At 44.7% G+C, this 20,386-nt stretch overlaps 1 protein-coding gene across 1 annotated transcript in view; it reads right to left on the reverse strand.

Annotated features, from left to right (window-relative positions):
- Nucleotides 1-20,386, reverse strand: part of Arid1b (AT-rich interaction domain 1B) — a 350,803-nt gene that overhangs the window by 295,361 nt on the left and 35,056 nt on the right. The window contains 1 exon segment of the mRNA XM_021649052.2: nucleotides 8,777-8,971. Coding sequence (XP_021504727.1) covers nucleotides 8,777-8,971 — 195 coding nt within the window.

The raw sequence follows: 20,386 nt of genomic DNA on the forward strand, positions 1-20,386 counted from the left end.
AAAAGCCACTGCATTAAAGGTCTGCTCTCTCTGTGCCTGCCTACCCTCCCTGAGGCACATCTGGGCAGGAACACCCCTTCCCAGCACGTATCCCAGCCTTCTAGGAACTAACCCAATACTGTTGTCCATGGAAGCTAGTTTTGCTATCACCGCTAAGTAAGATGTAATTACCTCAGCAAAGACAGAATTCTGCATTGAATTCCAACATCTGTGCATTCTGCTACTAGTCCTACTTTGTTCAGAATGTTCGTTGTTTTATAAAGGCTGATCTGGATTACCTTGACAAACCAGAGGAGCCAGTGCCACTGGCTGGCTGGCAGGCTGGCTGGTCGGCTGGTTAGCTGGTTGGTTAGTTGGTTGACTAACTGGTTGGTTGGCTGGTTGTCTGCTTAGTTGATTAGTTGATTGGTTGGGCAGTTGGCTAGCTGATTGATTGGGTTGTTGATTGGTTGACTGACTAGCTGCCTGGCTGGCTGGGTGGCCAGTTGGGTGGTTAGTTGTTTAGTCGATTGTTTTGCTGGCTGTTTGGCTGGCTGGTTTGGCTGTTTAGTTGTTTGGTTAGTTGGCTGATATGGATGGATGGATGGGTGGGTGGGTGGGTGGGTGAGTGAGTGAGTGAGTGAGCGAGTGGGTGGGTGGGTGGATGGGTAGGTAGGCAGGCAGTTAGTTGTTTGGCTGGCTTGTTGGTTGGTTGGTTGGTTGGCTGGTTGGTTGGTTGGTTGGTTGGCTGGTTGGCTGGCTGGCTGGCTGGTTGGCTGATCGATTTAGGAATTAATGTTCCTTCTCTGAGTTGAATAGTAATACAGAGAGATATATTTGGCAAATTCTGTAGGATACAGTCTGTTTTCTATACATTTTTCCATAAAAATTGGGAAGCTCCCACTTTCTTATATAATTACCTAGTAATCCAAAATTGATATGGAACTTTTTAAGTAGGTAAGGGATATCTGTGTTATATATTTACATGTAATTCTCACGTACAAATCTGAGCTCTAGAACTTCCAGAAATTTCAATACCTCCAGAGAAGTAGTTCCTTTCAAGGCCCTTATACAAGACTCCCTGGCTGTAAGGAGGTTTCTCAATGACTTCTCTCTTTCAGTCCCTGCCTGATACTTATCTATCTCTGGTTCTGTCTCTCTGTCTCTATCTATCTTTCTCTCATACACACATACATACAGAGAAAGAGTAACACTTTGTTAATTTTACTCACAACCAAAGAATTAACTTTTAAGGTTATTTTTCAAGACTATAAGAACAAATATCTTTAATGTATTACATATAAAATAATAAAACTGCCATTAAGAAGTTAACTGACTAGCTATTAATATTTTAAAAAGGGCTTCTTTTTAATCTTTAGATAAGACCCACCTTAAAATACAACACTCAAGTCAGGGAGCTCTTCGAGGTTACAGAAGAATGAAAGTGATGACTCAGAATAATCAAGGTTCCTTGGTGTCTCACAGAACAGGCCTATTTCCTGAAGCACTGAGAAAGCAGGGGTCTCTGTTTGCTTCTTTTGCATCTCTAAGTAAAGTGTGTTAGCCTGACAGTTTTCCACATTATTAAAAAGACCACTCTGCAGACCACACATCTAACACATGACAGGTATTCAGAAAACATGTTACCCAGAAATACCTTCACGAGTAAGAAATTTAAAAGATCATGCTGCATTCATCCCAACAACCTGCTATTACTCCTTTGGCTTTAGAAAGAATTTTTGACATTGTTTTGGGTAGCGGTTATATTTACACAATTTTCAAGCCATCAGCCCAAAGATATTTAAGACATTTAAATGACCAGACTAAAATTTTATACTGAAATCAAAGGCTGATATATCAGTTCACTGATACTCCGAAGGTAAAAGCCAAGCCAGGAAATCTGGTAGCCAAATGCCCTTAATTATGCACACAGACACAGTGGGGTCTAGAGGCTTCCATCACCACCAACAGGTTAATTAACTGGCAAGGACTATGTAGTGCCAGTTACTGATTCTGGGCCAATTTCAGACCTTTAGAGTAGGGTGACTTTCTTACTTAGCTACAAACAAGCCGGGAAGAGCTCAAACTGTCACATGCAGCTGCCCAAGAGCACCACAGGAGGTGCTCTGACTACCACAGGGGATGAGCTGCTGTGACCACATGGCACCAACACAGGATCCCAACAGTCCTCAGGGCATGAACGGGCTTCAGTGATGCCAATAGCAGCAGAGCGGGAGAAGCACCCAGCCTAATGCAGGACTTACTCTCTCTTCATTTATCTTGTGGGTTTGGGTTTTGCATACATTAAAAATAAAACTACAGGGATGGAGAGATGGCTCCAGGGTTAAGAGCACCAGCTGCTCTTCTAGAAGACCCGGGCTCAATCCCAGTATCCACATGGCAGCTCACAACCCCGGTTCCAGGGGTTGCAAAATAAAATTAAAATCAATAAATCATTTTTAAAAAGCCTGCACTCTGGTCAGAAAAAAAACAAAAACAAAAATTAAAAAAATAATAATACAATAATAGAAAAATTTGCCAATTATTTGGGGTTGAAGTCTCCTTTTGTGAAATATACAGTAGAAATCATACATGAAAGAAAACAATATAAACCACAGCAGAGAACAGGCAGAATATTACACTAACAGGCTACCTAGAACAATGTAAATGCTCTCTGAAAAACAAATGCCAGCGTAGCTTTCCAAACCAGCCAAAGATGAAACCAGCTCACGTGTGTCATTAAAGTGCATTCTGTCTTGCTTCTAGGGAAAGGCAGATTTGAAAATCTACATGGAACTCACAACAGACAGCTCTTCTAATACAAGTTTAGGGACAATGTCACACTGTTTCAAATGTGTCTCAATCTAACTCTAATGTAAGCAGTGAGTGTTTCCGAAGTGTACATTTTAAGGAGTAAGTATGAATTATTCAATCTACAAATTCTTTCAGAAGTATTTCCTTGGTAGGAAACTCCATCTACAAGGAGCTCTGGCACCAATGTTGGTGGCATCTGCTATCTATCTTCATAGAAGCAGACGTGTGATCTGTGAATGAGTCTTGTTGATAAACTTTAAATACCTGCATCTTCACTGCTGAGCAACTGGGGCAACTGGACAAAATGAGGCCAGCCGAGGCCGTTATTTACACAAATGTCCAGCGAGCCAAGAGAAGGCCCCGCATCTCAGGTGCAGAGCAAAGCTGCCTGGCACCAGGCTCTGGGCACACAGGACCACCACAAAATGCTACGAATGTCACTGCCAATAAACCCCACAGCATTTCATAGCTCTACCGGCCAAAATGCTTGCCTTGCCTTCGCTGGATTTAGTTGTGAGTTTACATATATGTATGTGTATACGCAGAGAATATAGTTAGCATATAGAACACATTATGTGAAAATGCCACTGTCACGCAAATGTTTTACAAGCAAGTGTATGAGCATGCGTGCACACAGACACATGGGGACGTCTGCAGGCGAATATGAAGCTACTCAAAAATCTAAGACTAAGTGGAAGACACACAGGCACAGATTCCTCTCCACTGTCCAACATCACGTCTTCCTCCTTCATTCAATCACATCCCTAGCCGGGCGTGCTGGTGCATGTGTTTAATCCCAACACTCAGGGAAGGAGAGGCAGGTGGACTGATGTGAGTTCGAGGCCAGCCTGGTCTACAAAGTGAGTCCAGGACAGCCAAGGCTACCCTGGAGAAACCCGGCCCTGAAAAACCAAAAATAAATAAATAGAAATAAAATCACATCCCTCAAAAATAGGAGATCTAAGCATTGTTAGGCAAAACCAAAACTATGCCTTTTCACATTTATGATGCAAAGAGAGAGCCTAAAACAAGTATTTCACAACAACAACAAAAAAAAAACACCTCTGGAAATGTTGTTTGAACCACTCTTCTCTCCATGAAATCTGCCTTTCACAACAGTTGTGCAAACTCTATTAGTATATGACTTTTAAGTACATGCAAAAAAAAAAATCTTTCTAGACATTACCAAAAACATAGTGACAAGGTAAAAACCCTGGAAACCACTCAGTTGCCTTAAAGACCACAAAGAAAAGGTGTACCGTAGCCAAACGATTTTAATATTTGTTTCCTTTTCAGAACTATCTACTGCCAAAACACACATGTGCACTGGAAGAGGCGTCCTGGCTGCAAAGATGGCACCAAAGACAACGAGTTCTGCTCTGAGATAAACACCTCACTGAGACACACGATGAGGGAGACAGGCCCAAAATTAGAGACACTGAGCCAGAGCGTCCGCTTCATTTGAAGTTACCTGCAAAAGAATTCATCTTTAATTCTCTTTAATTTAAAGAGTTTTCATCTCTTTAGGCTGATGTGTTCAGATAAAACATTTTAACAAAAGCCACCAATGTGACCACTTTAAACCATGCATGCTTTATTGTAAAGACCTCCACAATCCAGGTACTGTATTACAAACTAAAACACTTGGTTGTTGCTGTTGGGGTTTTGTTTTTTGATTTTTTTTTCCTCACAAAAAGACTCCAGGCTGAGTGGGGAGGCACCGGCCTTTAGTCACAGCATTTCCCAGACAGAGAGAGCTCCAGGCCAGCCTGGCCCACTTGGCAAGGCAATCATCTCAAAGGAAACAAAACAACAACAAAACCCCACTAAACTAAAAACATTTCCTCAAAACTAATTCTATTTCCCCGGCTGTATAAAGAGCCTCAGCGTCCTGCTCCCCAATATGCATCGTGATAAAGACAGCTAAGACATCAACCCAGTGATCCCAAACCTGGGAGGGAAGCCTCCGAACGTCTGAAAGCTACCCATACAAATAAAAACCAGCTCCTATGGTCATTATTCTTCACTGCTACTTATTTTATATGAAAATCTCTTAAGGCTGAGTTGGCAAAGGCCCACATGCACATATGAGAAAGAAGCTGAAACGCTGAGACAAGCTTCTGCAGATGCACAGCCCTGATCCAGTGACAAACACTCCAGCTTCTTTAAGTTTAAGAACAAACCAAAAAACACAAACAACCTGAAAACTCAGTCAGAGCTTCGCTCTGTGGGGCTCTATACTAGATGAAATCAGCCACAATGCTTCTGCTCACCATCTCCAGGCCTATTCCTGGAGCCTGGAGGCAGAACAGTCTCCACAGAGGCATAGAAAATTCATTTCCCTCCTCAACTCAATAAAACCCAAATAGATGAGGTTTTAGGGTACCGTGCAAAGCTGATGTGTTTAGGCATGTATCTGCAAGAGAAGACCAGAGATCTAGCTCCACTCAATAAAGAAGAAAGCAGCAGGCTATTACCACGCCATGCTGCAATAAGTCAGTCGGGGGCACATTTCTAAAATAAAACCACCACTACACAAAGTAAGGACCATCAGGTTCGACACTAGTATCAAACACTTAGTGGCTAGCTCCTCCTAACTGAGAGGGGAAATAAGCAGTGACACTATCCATGTGAGATGCCAGTCAAGCACTATAGTTCCAATGGTGCTCACTTAAAATTCCTCTCACAGGCGTAGAATGCCAGCCAGGAATCAAACTGTGACCCCTGAGCCAAAGACAACTTACCACTCAGCTGGTAAGTGGGCAACTCAATTTACAAAGTTGAATTCCTGCATTTTAATCCTCTGCAGAAATATATGAGCAATGCTAAATGAACTGGATTCAGCTCATTAGAGGTTCACAAACCAAACAGAAAGCTTTGGAAGGCATCCAAAGCAAAGCCATGCCTAGGTGGTGATGTCCACTCAACAAACACTCAGTGTCATAATTATCTTCTAACTTTTTCTCTGAAGAACATTCATGGCTGCACTTAAGCTACCACAATGCTCAGGCAGTTAATCCGAGGAAAAAAGATAGGATGAGCAGCCAATCCTAGTGTCCAGATCTTGATGTATACACACATATAATTCCGAGATCTTGGAGGGGGTGGGGAACAGACAAAGCCCAGTGTGGGGGCACATACCTGCAAACCCAGCATTTAGGCGATAGAGGAAGGAGGATCAGAAATCCAAGACTACTCCAGGCTACACTGTGAGATTAAACCAGTAGTTTCCAATCATTTTTTTAAACAGGCACATGCAAGTGCATCTGTACACACAGCCTACAGATGTGTGTGTGTGCATGTGTGTGTGCGCGCGCTTGCCTACTAGTGCACGAGAGAGAGCTGGGGGGGGGGGAGCCTGCATGTGCGAGTACCCATGCACATGAGATCTAATAACTGTTTCTGAAAACCTTTACTAACTATGTTTCTAACTATTAAGAACTGGTCCATGGATTTGGTTTCATAAATGTCTTGTGTACTGGGGGGAGGCTCAGTAGTTGAATACTTGCTGGCATCTGTGAGGGTGAGTTCAACCTACAGTACAAGAAGGGGAGGAGAAAAATCAATACCTGAAGCTTTGCAGCCTTGACAATGTTAGGAAGCATTCAAACAGAAATCTATCCCCAGCCATTCTTAGCCTTTGAAATTTCAAAATAAGACAAGGCAGTCTTACAAGTAAACGAAAGGGTAAAATGCGGCAGATTAGAGCCCTGATTTTGATTAACTTGGTTTGAAAGCTTGAGATCTCTATAGCCATAATATTTACTTTCTCACAGAAATATACTATTTTCTTTTGATTATCAGAAAGATTTGTGCACATGAATTGGATATTTGTGTGGTTAGCAGTGAATACCTGAGCTGACATCTTAATTAAAAGTGTGCTGAAGGCAGGAGAGAGGGTCAGTGGCAAGGATGCTGGCCAGCCTGGGGACATGAGTTCAATCCCACCCGGTAGGGCAGAACCAGTTCCCACAGGCTCTCCTTTTACCTCCATGCACATGCTGTGACACACACGTATGTGCAATAAACACAGACATGCATGATTATTAAATCAGTGTTTTTAAAAACCACACAGAAACTCCTTGCTACAATATTTGATCGGTAATCAGCAATCTGTCCTTTCAAATAAATCTAAGAGTTAGCAGATTTTAAAAGTGTGTAGGGATCATGGGGTTACATAAAACCAAGAAGCTAAGAAAATTAAGACTGTATTTTAGTGCAGACCTATTTTTCACCCTACACACTTGAGGAGGAGAACAATGTAAAGAACTTTCTTTGGCAGCCATTCTTCACAAACTTTCTGTATCAGGCTTGACAACCTAGGCTAATATCTAAGAATAACAAGACCTGAACTTCCTTACAGAAAAAAGAACGGACTCTCCAGTTCTCCCCCGGAATGACTTCACAACCTCATGTCAGGAAAATATGGGCAAAAGCAGGCTGGAAACCAAGAGCACAAGCCTGGCAGTGCACCGGCCCACTGCTCTCACCTCCTCACTTCCAGACACAAGTCCCACTCCATAGAACAGACCGCACATGCAGGGAGGCCTTCCACTTCCTGCCGTGTGCTTCTCCCTCTACAGAGAGGAAGGCAGCGCTAGCAATACAAAGGTTCTGGGTGGGACTTCTGAGAGCCGCCACTTTCCTATTTATCGATGACCCCACACACACATACAGACAAACACACATGCACACACACATACATACACATACTCAGCAGCTTCAATTCTGGAGAAAGTAAAGCCTGGCAGAAGGGATAACCTGGGGTAACAGGAAGCAGGCTGATCCGTGCACTGAGTCGCTCTTTAACACTGTGGAGTAGGGTCACCAACAATGGCTGCTAATGAGTGCAGTCTAAGGAATCATGCTCACCTAGTTCCAGCTTTCCCTACTACTGCAAAATGGGGACAGACAATGCTCAACAGCAGAAGACAGCGCAGATGACAGAGTAGACTCTGGAGAGAATGAAAGTTCAGGCCCACCTGCTCCCGCACGAAGAGTTTTGGTGAAATGCAAAAAAAAAAAAAAAAAAATTGCTATGAGAAAGAGCTGCTAATGGCTGCTGTGCCTTATGGGGCAGCATTACAGAACAGCCAGGCTAAGGATGGGAAAATACAGTCCCCCACTAGCCTCTCGTGCCCTGGGGATGCCAGGCATGCTGAGGCAGTTTGTAAACAGCCACCCTGGTGTTCCTAGTCACTAAGTACCCTGACAAGTCTGGATCTGTGTCCTTTCCACAGCCTATGGCCTCCTCAGGTCAGTCTAAAAAGGAAACACTAAGAAACCGGAAGCCCATGGCCTGACACTGCCAGAGGATGGGTGTCACGTGTGGTTAAAGCCACTTGATTCTGGAGGAGAAAAAAGATGGGGTCTTCTGCTTAAGAACAGGGAAGGCCTCTCTCACCCAAAGACAACTAACCAAATTCACAAATGAAATACAAAACCTTTTCTGACCCTACAAGAAAATAGTCCATTAAGAAATGAATGCAGAGTAACTTCCTGGGGAACGTCTAGCCTGGCTGGTGGCACACACCTGTAATCCCACCACTGGGAGACTGAACTGGAGGACAGCTGGGCTGACACAACCAGACTCACTCAGACGGGAACAACAAAATACAACTTTGAACGCCTAGGAAATTCACCTATGAAGTCTTCTTACAGCTCAGCATCTGAGGGGTCTAACCTCAGAAAGAGGCAAAGAGCAGGGGCTTTGTCTATGTTGCTGCAAGTTCAATTTCCATGTAAGAAAAGAAAAAGGAAAAGAAAAGAAGGAAGGAAGGAAGGAAATAAATAAGAGTGAAAATGCTCTACTTTATTACAAGTTCAAATTTCTATCTTTAAAAAAAGAAAAAAGAGTGGACATCACAGAAAGACACACACACACACCCCAATTTATCTTAATATCAGTAACAGAAATCAGGAGCAAAAAATCCAAAAGCTATCAACAAAACATGCGAAGGCAGAGAGAGGAGCGGGCACCGACCTGCTGCTGTGGGTACTGCAAGCCTCCCAGGGCCCCGGGAGCCCGGCCCTGCATGCCAAGGGGGTAGCGCTGTGCTCCTGGGGGACCATAGGAGCCTCCTGGGTATGGACTGCTCTGCTGCGGCTGGGAGTGGGGGTGGGTGCCCATCCCATACAACTGAGGTCTCTTCATCACCATTGGGTCCATGGGACTGCCCTGTGAGGAAACAAACAGAGAAGCACGTTTACAGGGGTCACTTCTAACAATGCATCTTAATGCATGCAATACAACTACACAAATTTTGAGATTAAAGACCACAATTCAAAATATAAAAACCCAGAACATTAAATTAAAAAAAAATATTTGTTACTAATGTTCATACAGGATCTTTAGATTAATAAGATCTAGAATAAACACTAAAAAGCATATAGAAAACAACACAATTTTAATTCAAAGTATCCTAGAACAATTACTTTTTAGACCTGAGTGTACAAATCCTGATGAAACCTTTGTGGCCTCCTACACACCGAGTATTCACTGAAGTACGAAGGAAGAATTTTAGGAAATGCAAACCAGTTTTAGATTAAAATTTCCCAGGATAATCTGTGTGCAGCAATAAGTTCTAGACTGAGTCACAAGCTAGGAAACATCATACCAAACACACCAGTTCAAAGCTGGACTCGGAGTTGTATTTTTGGTCTGGTGAGTCAGTCCTTGAGCCTCAGGGCCAAGGCCATCCGGGAGAGGTAGGAACAGGGAGTCAAGCTGGGCCTGCACAAGCTGGGCTCACTACAGCGGCAGAGCTATCACGGCAAGTCCCTCACAGAAGCCACAGGTCCACACAATTCACAGAGATACTTCCTCCCGAAAGTGCAGATCCCCACTGTGGGCCAGCCTCCCGGAACACAGAGAAGCAAGTATGTGGGGGACCCTCGGAACATCTGCACACTAAATGGAAGCCCGGCTCAGGGAGGATGGGCTGACACAGAGCTCCAACTTCAGATGCCTGCCTGGCACGCTTAAGGAGATGGAAGCTGCTGCAGTCTGTATGATGTGGGCTCTGGGTTTACTGAAAAGGGTGGAGGCTAGAGCACGAGCAAAAGCCTGATAGGTCGTCTCAAGCTGCCTCTTCTGATGAGCTACTGGGTGCTTTTATAAAAGGCTGTCATCAGAGCCACCTGGCAGGACCAATCCCTCAGGAAGTAGCTGAAAGCAGGGCCGGCTGCCACACTGGGCAGGTGAGACAGAGGTCCTGAACAGACAACAGTGATACAAGGCCGCAAGGCCAGAATGCAGGCACACACACAAAGACGTGGAGTCTGCAAAGTGACAGAAGACAGGCTGGTGAGAAACAGATTAATGAAAATGCAATGTGGAGAACTTGGGAACCAACAGTGATGTTGACAGGAAAGGTTAAGGTTCCTATTGCAAATGGCACGATGTACATGCTCATTAAACACAGGATGAACCAGCAAGTAAAGCCCATTAACTTTATCCAGGTAGGATGGCGCATGGCCTGTATCCCCACCCTTGGGAGACTAATGCAGAGGATCAAGACTGTAAGAACAGTCGAATATAATCTGAAAGGCAATCGGGGAGAAGAAGATCCCCACTGTGGGACAGAATGACGGGTGAACTAAGAGAGCAATACCATTCAGGCAAAAGGAAAAAAACATGGACCACAAAGAAAACAGGTGTCTAAAAGTGCAGTCAGAATTCCAGAGAGCATATTGTCACTGAAGCGAAAACAATCTCAGGGAGCCATGAAGCAGGCCCAGCAGCACAGTCCAGCAGGCCACACAGTGAAGGTGGAAGGCCTGTACCAACATCTTGCTAGGACAGCTACCTGCCGAGCTCTGCAAAGAAAGCCAGACTGCCAGAACTGAAGCATGATGGTAGGTGACAAGAGGGAGGAGCAACAGCAAGCCCACAAAGCGCAGCTGAGGGAGGTGAGAACTGCCAGCTTCTCTCTCTCCACTTCCCACCACAAGACTGCTCGTGGTCATTTCTCCTCCTCGGTCCCCCTGGGTCTCACCATCCATTCTGGTGATTTGATGGCAGCCCTGTGCCCGTGGTGATTTTAGCATCGAGGGTGAGCACTGTGTACCACTGAAGGCACGGGGATGAGCAGCCATGATGACGGTAGGTAAGGTCTGCTGGGGAAAATGACATCATGATCCCAGAGCCAGGATGCAGGGATGCAGAGGGTGGGTACACTGCCTTTGTGGCAGATGAGAAGGAAACAGTTACAGGCAGGAACACTGTGGGATACCTGGCATCAGCCAGAGATACTCCCCACCCCAACAGATCTGTGGGTACATCTGTAGATCTTGCATGGACCAACACAGAGGAACACAGAGGAAATGGGTATGCCTCTGGGCCCCACCACTGGCAAAAACTACAAATTTGGGGATTTAAACTATTACTTCTACCAAGAACTTTGGACCTAAAAAAAAAAAATGAAAATGAACAACAGCATATGGTTTTACTCAATCAATACACTGCCACACACACACACACACACAAACACACACACACACACAAACACACACACACACACACACACACACACACACACACACACGTGTGTGGTAAGCATTTCCCCCGAATATTTATATTACAATGTCCGATTGTGAAAGAGTGCAGCTCTTCTCCAGAGTTCCTTTCTAAAGAATGCAAGATTTTCTTCGACAGTGTGAAAAACTGAGCTTAGAGCTGGTAACTTCAAATCCAGGCAACGGTGGCGACAGCGAGCTGTGTGGATTCAGGCCTGCCAGCAGGGCCCTGTGGACATTGCACAGACAGCACTAACTGAGGGATCAACTCAGCTCACTCTGCGTAATGCCCAGCCCAAACTTCCATAATGGAAGTGGGAGGTTCAAACTGGTAAGGCTGCAGAATGCCGGCCTGCCCTCACGGCGTGGCACCTGCCTTGGCAGTGAATGAAAAGGTTTTGGAATATCTGCCTCGGCAACTGGGTCCTATTTAAAAGTGCAGCTAATCTGCACTTGAGTCAAAACTGTTAGCTTAACCCTGAGACTCCTGAAATCAAGAATGTGAGGCACAGATTATTCTCCACCTCAACGGCATCAGCTCGCTCATGACTTTATGTATGAAAGCTTGGGCCCACTCATGGATCAGGTATTATTTAAATTTAGCCTTCTCTCCTTACATCCTGTTACTAGGTACTCATCCACAGTCCAGATTCATCCCTCTGTGCCCTTGCTGATTTGAACATTAAAATGTGTAATGTAGTATCTCAGCCTCTCCCCCCACTCTTCACTGCTAGCTCTATAAAGCAACCAACCTTCAATCAAAACCAAGACTTCTCCAGAAAAAATAAAGGTCAAGTTAGTCCTCACGTGCACATATAACCTTAAGTAATGCGTTTGTTATCATCTGTCCTGTGAGAATATTTTGAGTACGGCCATTTTCATTTCTCACATAAAATTTACGCCACACCAGGCACCATGCGTCAAAGGTCTCAAGCACCTCAGCGAGGGCTTGCTCTGCTGGTGTTTTTCCTCCGCGCACATTCCACAATGCTGCACATGTGTTTCCATCCCACGAGACATGTGCGCTGAAGGCCACCAGACCACAGCAGAGCCCACTGCCAGGCTGGGCTGTACCACTTGTGAAGACTTTGCAATCCTTCTGTGTTCAAATAACCCTGATTTTCTCCCTTCTCCCCTTTACTCACTCTAAGACACACACACCCCACATATACACATTCCACTGGCACCACACACACACACACACACACACCCCAAAGACACACCACACGTCACATCCATACTACACAGAACCACACAATGCACACACACTGTGATTTTGTCTCTCTCTGGTGCCTAATGTCACAGCCTTAGTTTCCCACCCAGGGGCATGAACTGAGGACAGCGAGACACAGTTTGAAAGCAGAGCTGCATGCAGACTCTAAGCACGTGGGTGGCACAGTCCTGCTACCTTCAGCTACAGGCTTCCAAAAGCTGGCCTGGTCATTCCTTTGCAAAGTATCCAGGCCAAAAGTCAACAGCTCATACACGCTCATGCTGGCAGTCTCTCCGTGTCCCTCTTTCAGAACACGCCTACACACAGATTTATTGTAAAGATGCCTATGTAACTTTACCTTATCCATAAATGTCAAATTAAGAACCTAAGTTACTAAGGTTTTCTTGTGATTTTCTTTGCCCAATTCCTTGAAACACAAACTTGGGGAAGGCTTGGCAATCCCCGCTCGGGAGAATCACATCTCAATCTACAAGATATCTACACATGCGGATTAAACAAGAGCTCACAGAAAGAAAGAAGCCCTTCTTCTCTTCAGTCACTGATCGGGGAAAGTAGTCCCTTGCTGGTAACTATAAAAAAAACTATAAAAAGACTTAAGTAATATTCCATCACCCAGAAAGCTGACAAAATAATCAAATCTAGTACAAATATGTATTTGAACAACTAGGTATAAAAAGTACAAAAGGAGTGGGTGGGGCCCAGCAAGATGGCTCGGTGGGCAAAGCTCTTGCTCTCAAGCCTGACAACCCAAGTTGGACCCCTGGGACCAACAGACTTGTGCATGTTGCCCTCTGGCCCCACACATGCTCCATCAGGTGTATGCACAGGCAGATGCACACACACAGAGTTAGTTAGTAAGAGCCACCAGGTTCCTGGAACCCCAACTAAAAGTTCAAAGAAAGATGGAGCAACCCAACTGCTCCACAGCCCCAGAACAGGCTGGCCGTGGACAGCATGCACCTGGAAGGCTGAGGCAGGTACTAGGTCAGCGTAGGCTACAGAACAAGACCCTGGCAGCTTGGTTTTCTGAGAGGTTTTGTTTGCTTGCTTGCTTTTTAGGGAAAAAACAGAAGACACACAACATCTTTTCCCAGTTACAACTTAAGTTTTATCTTGAGTTTTAAATAACACTATTAGAATTACTGATTCCATAAAACATTATATTGTGACCTATATATACAATAAGTTCCATAAACTACCAATGAAAAGTAACAGCCTAAGATGCTGACAGCTGTGATTTTTAACTCTTAGAATGCTGGGAGATATTAAGCATCTGAGCTGGAGGGGTGGGGGTGGCATACATACATAAATACCCAGGAAACAGAAGCAGGCAAATCTGGCTCTGTGTGAGTTAAAGGCCAACTTGTGCTGCATAGCAAGTTCCAGGTCAGCTTTCCAGGGCTACAGAGTGAGACCTTGTCCCAAAAATTAAAAAAGGAAGGCAGGGAGGAAGGAAGGGATGGAAAGGAAGAAGGGAGTGATCTACAGTGCGCTGATGTCCCAAATTTAACAGATTCAGGGGTTCAGAACCTCTTGGAAACCCATTCAAAGCCTTTCCTGACACTGTCAAATGACAACAAATGTCATTCATTTCCAAGACATCCCAATACATTCTCCCATGATCACAAGTCATCCTGGTTAAGGAGTCCCCAATGAATCCCAGAGCCTTGGAACAAAAAAGACCCTCACCAAGGCTGAGACATGCGAAGAGCCCTCCGGTGCCACCACCAGGAAGTGCTTCTTCCTTTTCACCATGACAGCGTCAGTTTTCTGTCATTTATGCCCAGTGAGTATGACTTTGAACCTCTGGTAGATTATCTGAGGCAGCTGCAGCTATTTCCCTTCCCGAAGTAAGAAATACATCAAGCTCGTTCTGTAACTGTGGAGCCGTTGGTTTGATTCCATTCTTACCCCTTTGACACAGGAGCTACCATTTTAGTCCTTGTTTGCTTTCTTCCAGAAGCTGCACAGGTATTAATGTGGCCTAAAATCTCTGCTTTCTCCATAACCATCCCTCCTCTGTGACTAAACCCTACTTACCCCATCTTATGCTGGCCAGCTGGATTATACAGGATAGTTGAGCTCTGTGGCACGAATCTGTGTATCTCTCTTTATTTTCTATTTGTTTACCTCTATTTATATCAGTTCCTAAACTGATGAAACCCTGTTTAGATCCTTAAAGGATCTCTAACATATAACTGCATTTCTTAGCTGACACCAGCCATCAGTGAGATCAATGTGCCCCTAAGTCTTCTGCCACATCACTAAAAGGGAAAATAAAGGCTGGAAAAGGACAGGGCAAGAACTCCACACAAATCCCTGTGTGGGATCTGGAGCACACATACCTCTCTCCTTCACTACCCAGTAAGCAAGCCCACCACGCCTGCCATCTTCTCTATCTTCTCAGACACAAAAGAAACAGCCCGGTGTTCAGAAACAGAAACAGAGGCAAAAGATGTATAGGAAATGCCACAGGACCCAGAGCCAGACACAGCTGGTAGGACCCTACCTATGTTGTTTGTAAGTCACATGAAGGTGGGTGCTGTCTTTAAGAGTATAGTCACACATTCTCCAGGGCTGCTAGGGGTTAAATGAGATACCACAAGATTTATCACATACTATGAGCTTCTTAAATCTCTTTTTTTTTTCCTTAGGAAATCAGTGAAGTCAGAGCACAGTCAGTCAATATTTTGTTTATTTTCTTGTCTCCCCAGCAGACTACTGGTTAAGGGTGCAAGTTTTATCTAGTTTGTCTGGGTGCCCAGCCCGTAGCTCAAGGCCTGATGTGAGCACTGTGGGCCAGGAAAGCAAGGCTTATCCATGTGACAGGACGTGCTAAGAGTGGGGCTCCAACCACAAAGCCGGCATCCTGATGGCCAGTAGCCAGCAGCAACGGCTCGAGCACCACTTCAGACAGACCTCCGCCCCTTACGCCCGTGCACACGTGGCTTTAACTCTCTCCCCAGGTTCACTTTACCCAAGTGTGTGCACCTCGGCCTGGAGGCCAACAAGAGCCTCTCTATCCGTCTCTGACTACAGAGAACAACATCTCATCCAATCTTGACTCCTCTTGCCCTGTCTCCACCATGCAAGTCAACTCCAATCACAATAACTGCCTGGGCCTCTGGAATGACACATTTTGCCACCACTGGGTCTTTGAATAAGTTGTTCCTTCACCAAGAGGACTCTCCCCAGAACTCAACTCCACTGTCCTTTCCTTAAGATGCTTCCTGAGCAGCAGCACAGCAGGCTGTCCTCGGGACCCCCCCCCATGCTCTTATAAATCTGTGTGACTTGATCTTCTAGTCTGTCCCAAAGAGAACAGATGGTGAGGATGAAAATCTAAACAGCAAGTCAACTTACGGTTCTCTTGGTGCCATGAAACGAGAAGACATCTTTGCTTCTCCAGTTTTTGTCTGATTTTTATAACTTGGTAAAAACTTAAGAGACTTACATACTTAGTATGCGTTTAATCCCCCAAAGTTCAGCAGCTTATAAATCAATTCATTGAGTAAATTACTGCCTAACTAAACCACACTTTAAATTTAATTTAGCAAATGTAATAATTTTGTGAACAATCAAAGTTTGTATGTATGTGTTATGTGTATGTATACGTGTGTGTGTGTGTGTGAGAGAGAGAGAGAGAGAGAGAGAGAGAGACAGAGAGGCAGGGCATGCTAACAGTGGGGCTCCAACCACAATGCAGGCGTTTCTATGACCAATAAGCCAGAAGCAAAGGATCAAGAACCACTTTACACAGACCTCCACTTCCCTTACGTTCATGCAAACCTTGGCTTCAACTCCCCATGTGATATTTATATAAGTGTGTGCCTCCATGTACACACACACACACACACACACACACACACGTGTATAAATGTGTGTATGTATGTATACATATATGGGTAAATTGGGTCTAAATGAAATATCAAAATAATAATGAAACCTATTTCCATCTTCCTTCAAACTTGTTACTCCTGCTACTGAAGAAAACTGCAAAGCTTTTAAAGTGCCAGCGCCACTGTCCACCATTTACACCCGTGAGAACGTACCACTGTTCAGATTCTATCACTGCAGATGGCCAGTACCAGGCTCCTAAAGAGAAAACAATACTTGGTGGCATTTACCATATAAATACAGATTACCATCGAGAAAAGGGACAGTGTATGTGTAAATGTGTTAAATGTCAGATCCGCCACCTGTAGCTGAAAAACCCACCACTGACCTCCTCATATCACAGTAAATTCACACAACTACCAACACTGCCACTCTTAGTATAATAGTCTGATAGACTACATAACACTGTACTTCAGATATGCACTGTACTGCATCTGACAGTCTTCAAACAAGGGTGAGATTTCAGCTCATCACTGTTACAGAGCTCTGCAATCCTGAATAGTATTTCAGCGATCCATATGGTATGAAAAGCCACCACGCTGAGAAGGCAGCCGTGACTCTCCTAAGTCCCCCTGAGCTGCAGGCTCTGCTCTCTATACTACTTTGCAGACACACCACCAACTTGCCACCTCTAGTGCAAGAAGAGTTGGTCCACAGGTAGGCCTGTATCCATCGCTCCTGGCTGCTCCTGACTAGCTACAAAATGAGGAATAAGTTATTCTACAGCCCTGAGTGCCAATTTCCCCATCTTTCAAAGGGAAGCAGCATCTCCCTGCGAGACAGTCACTGTCTCCCTACGAAAAGACACTGTCATTTGGTGGGAAAGACAGCTGCAGAGCTTCGTCACAGTCACACCTCCCTTGTGGTCTCACCGCCCTCACATCTGTGGAGCTACTTGGCTGGTTGAGGGTGGGTGGTTACCTGGGTCTTTTCTGAAGGCGGGTGCTCTTCCACTGACCCACACACCCAGCCCTACTTTCTCAGTTTTCAAAAATTAGCAACTTTAAAGCTGCAGTATAAAAATGCTAATGAATGAAAATTATTAACTGACACCTGCTCACAATGCGTGGTGACATACGAAACGCTTTCACAGATGCCCCCAGTTAGTATCTTTTTCATCAGAGCCCTAGCTGAGACCTTACACCGACTCCTACTTCAACACAGATGTTCAGAGAGCAGTTAACATGACCAACACATACTCAAATTTTACGTTTTAAAAAGGGAGAACAGAGGGGCTGGAGAGGCAATTTGCTGGCTAAGAGGCACTGGCTGCTCTTGGAGAGGACCCAGGTTGATTCCCAGCACCTACATAGCCACTCATTATTATCTGTAGCCACAGTCTCAGGGGATACAGTGCCCTCTTCTGGCCTCTGAAGCCATGCAATGATGTACAGATATACAGGGAGGTAAGACTCGTGTGTACATACAGCCTAAATAAAAACAAATTTAAAAAGAAAGGAGAACAAAATGCAAACATAAGCCTGGACAGAGCCTATGCTAGACGAAGTAGTGCTGCTAGAGGGGTGCCTCTTAGAACATGGGGCAAAATTAGAGCAGACCCTAGGTGAAGCTTCCTGAGAGGTGACTGTACCAGCAGAGCATGCTCGTTCCTAGGAGCTGCACTCTGAAGCATTAACAATGGGACAGGATGTCTGCAGCCTCCTCCCCAACAATGCTGAGGAGATAAATACATGATGGATGGAAGGATGGATGGATGGATGAGTGGACAGAATAATAAATAACAGTGGCAAGATGCTAAGGTCAGATGTGCCAGAACAAAGAAAGGTGTATGGTACTGCTTGCTCTGTGGTGTTCTCAGGTTAAAATTTAAATACACTCAAACCAGGGTGGTGGAGTGTAAAGGAGAGCTGACAACTAAGGTAGCAACTACATGTTGCTCCAAACCACAGCACCTCAGACTGTGCACAGTCAGCACGCCACTCAGAAAAAGTGTGTACAATAACACTGGGACATGTTGCACTGCAAGCCATGAGATGCAGCACTTTAAGTTATTACTTCATTATTCATTCATTTAGAAAGGGTCTCACCATGTAGCCCTGGCTAGCCTGGACTACTCCATAGAGCCCAGGCGGATCTTGAATTCAGTCTACCTGCCTCTGCCACCAAAGTGCTGAAATTTATGTTCCCAGTATGCCAGGCTTGGCATTTTTAAAGTAAGATTTTACTCTTTTTAAATTTTTATTTTCATTCATGTGTGGAGGTATAAGCACTGGCCATGGGGAAACAAGCATGGGATTTTTTAAATGCAGTGAATATTGTAAAGCTCACTATAACTTGTAGGTGAGGAGACAGGAAGAAGAGAGGGTTCTAGGATCAACTGATCAATTGATTCAGAGACAACTGCAGTTCAGAGACCTCCAGGGCAGGCTGTGGGCAGAGCCAAGAACAAAGGCCCTTAGGACTCGCCTCTCCAACTCTATCCTGAGGACGGCTGGATGCTTTGGGCAAAACAAACTGGGTCAACAGACTAGCTATTAGACAGACTTGTGTTCTCTAGACTTCAGTTTCCTGGTTTGAAAAGCCAACATAATAATAACATCTATCAGTTTGAGAGCCTAGCACAGCGGGTCACAATGATGAGTGCAATGCGAGGGGTGCAGGAATTAAAGTGTTAGGGATCATCACTGCTGGTGGTTTTACTTCTCCGGCTCTCCACTTCTCCCAGGCAAGATGAAGAACTAGAGACAAGCAATGGGACCCTTGACATTCTAAGGTTCTACATTCTCCACCCTGATGGGCCTTCCAGAGACAGTGGCATCAAAAAGGACATGAACAACAGTGAAAGGTTAAAGGCTTCTCCTTTCTGCCTCTTCTCTAGCTCTTCAGTAAAGTCTCTTGAGGAATTTGAAACCCTGAATACAAATTCAAACAGGGCTCACCTTAGTGAGGTACGTGGTACTGCCATCCACGTCTCCACCCAGGACTCCTGCATGCCTGCACAGCCTTGCCCACCATCCCTGGTCTAGAAAGCCTTTGCCCGGCATACCTCTGTAAACCAAGGCAACTCTTCCAAACCCTGCCAAGTACAGCTGCAAAAACTACTCTGCCTCCTCAGGGTCCCACTGTTCACAACTCTCCACCTTAACAGACCACAAGTATTTAGCCAAGCCTCTGCACCTGTGCATCTACTTCTCTCATCAGATGACCGGCTCACAAGCTCCTTCAGACGTGTCTGTTCTTCATCCTAACTCTCCTCATACTCAGAACTTCAGACACAACCTGTCTCTAGCTTTAATCATTGATTTGTAAATGAAATCCAAGGGCATCTTAACCTTTACCTCTCTCCAAGTTAGCCCCTTCTAATACTTTACAAGCTTGCTGAAGGTGTCAATTTTAAGTAATGACAAGTATGAAACCTGATACAGAGCCTGGCTCATGACAGGCTCTTAATAAATGTTTGCTATATGGATGTGAGGAAGACATCCAGCTGTCTCCTATTCCAAGCATGACTTCTCCTGATTCAAATTATAATGCTCCAAACAGGCGTGTTTTATTTCCCTGCCATAATGTCACTCTCTCCAATAGTCTTAAAACATTTCTCAAGCTCTGCTGATTGCTGTTACTGTAATTAAAAATGGAAGATGCCTATAAAGCACCTGCCACTCTTTAAGATTCATCACACACACCACCATCAGGAAATCTGAACTACCATGAAGATAAAAGACCTGTACAACTGTTGAACTCAGGCCCACTGGGGCAACTTTTTTCTTTTTTTACTTCAATGTGTATGGGTATTTTTTTACTTCAATGTGTATGGGTATTTTTTTACTTCAATGTGTATGGGTATTTTTTTACTTCAGTGTGTATGGGTATTTTTTTTACTTCAGTGTGTATGGGTACTTTGTCTCCATGTATGTCTACATAGCACTGTATGCCCGGCACCCTTGAAGGCCAGAAGATGGCGACAGATCCTCTGAGACTGAA

Source organism: Meriones unguiculatus, chromosome 20 (genome assembly GCF_030254825.1).
Source record: "Meriones unguiculatus strain TT.TT164.6M chromosome 20, Bangor_MerUng_6.1, whole genome shotgun sequence".
In the NCBI taxonomy this organism is placed as follows: Eukaryota; Metazoa; Chordata; class Mammalia; order Rodentia; family Muridae; genus Meriones; species Meriones unguiculatus.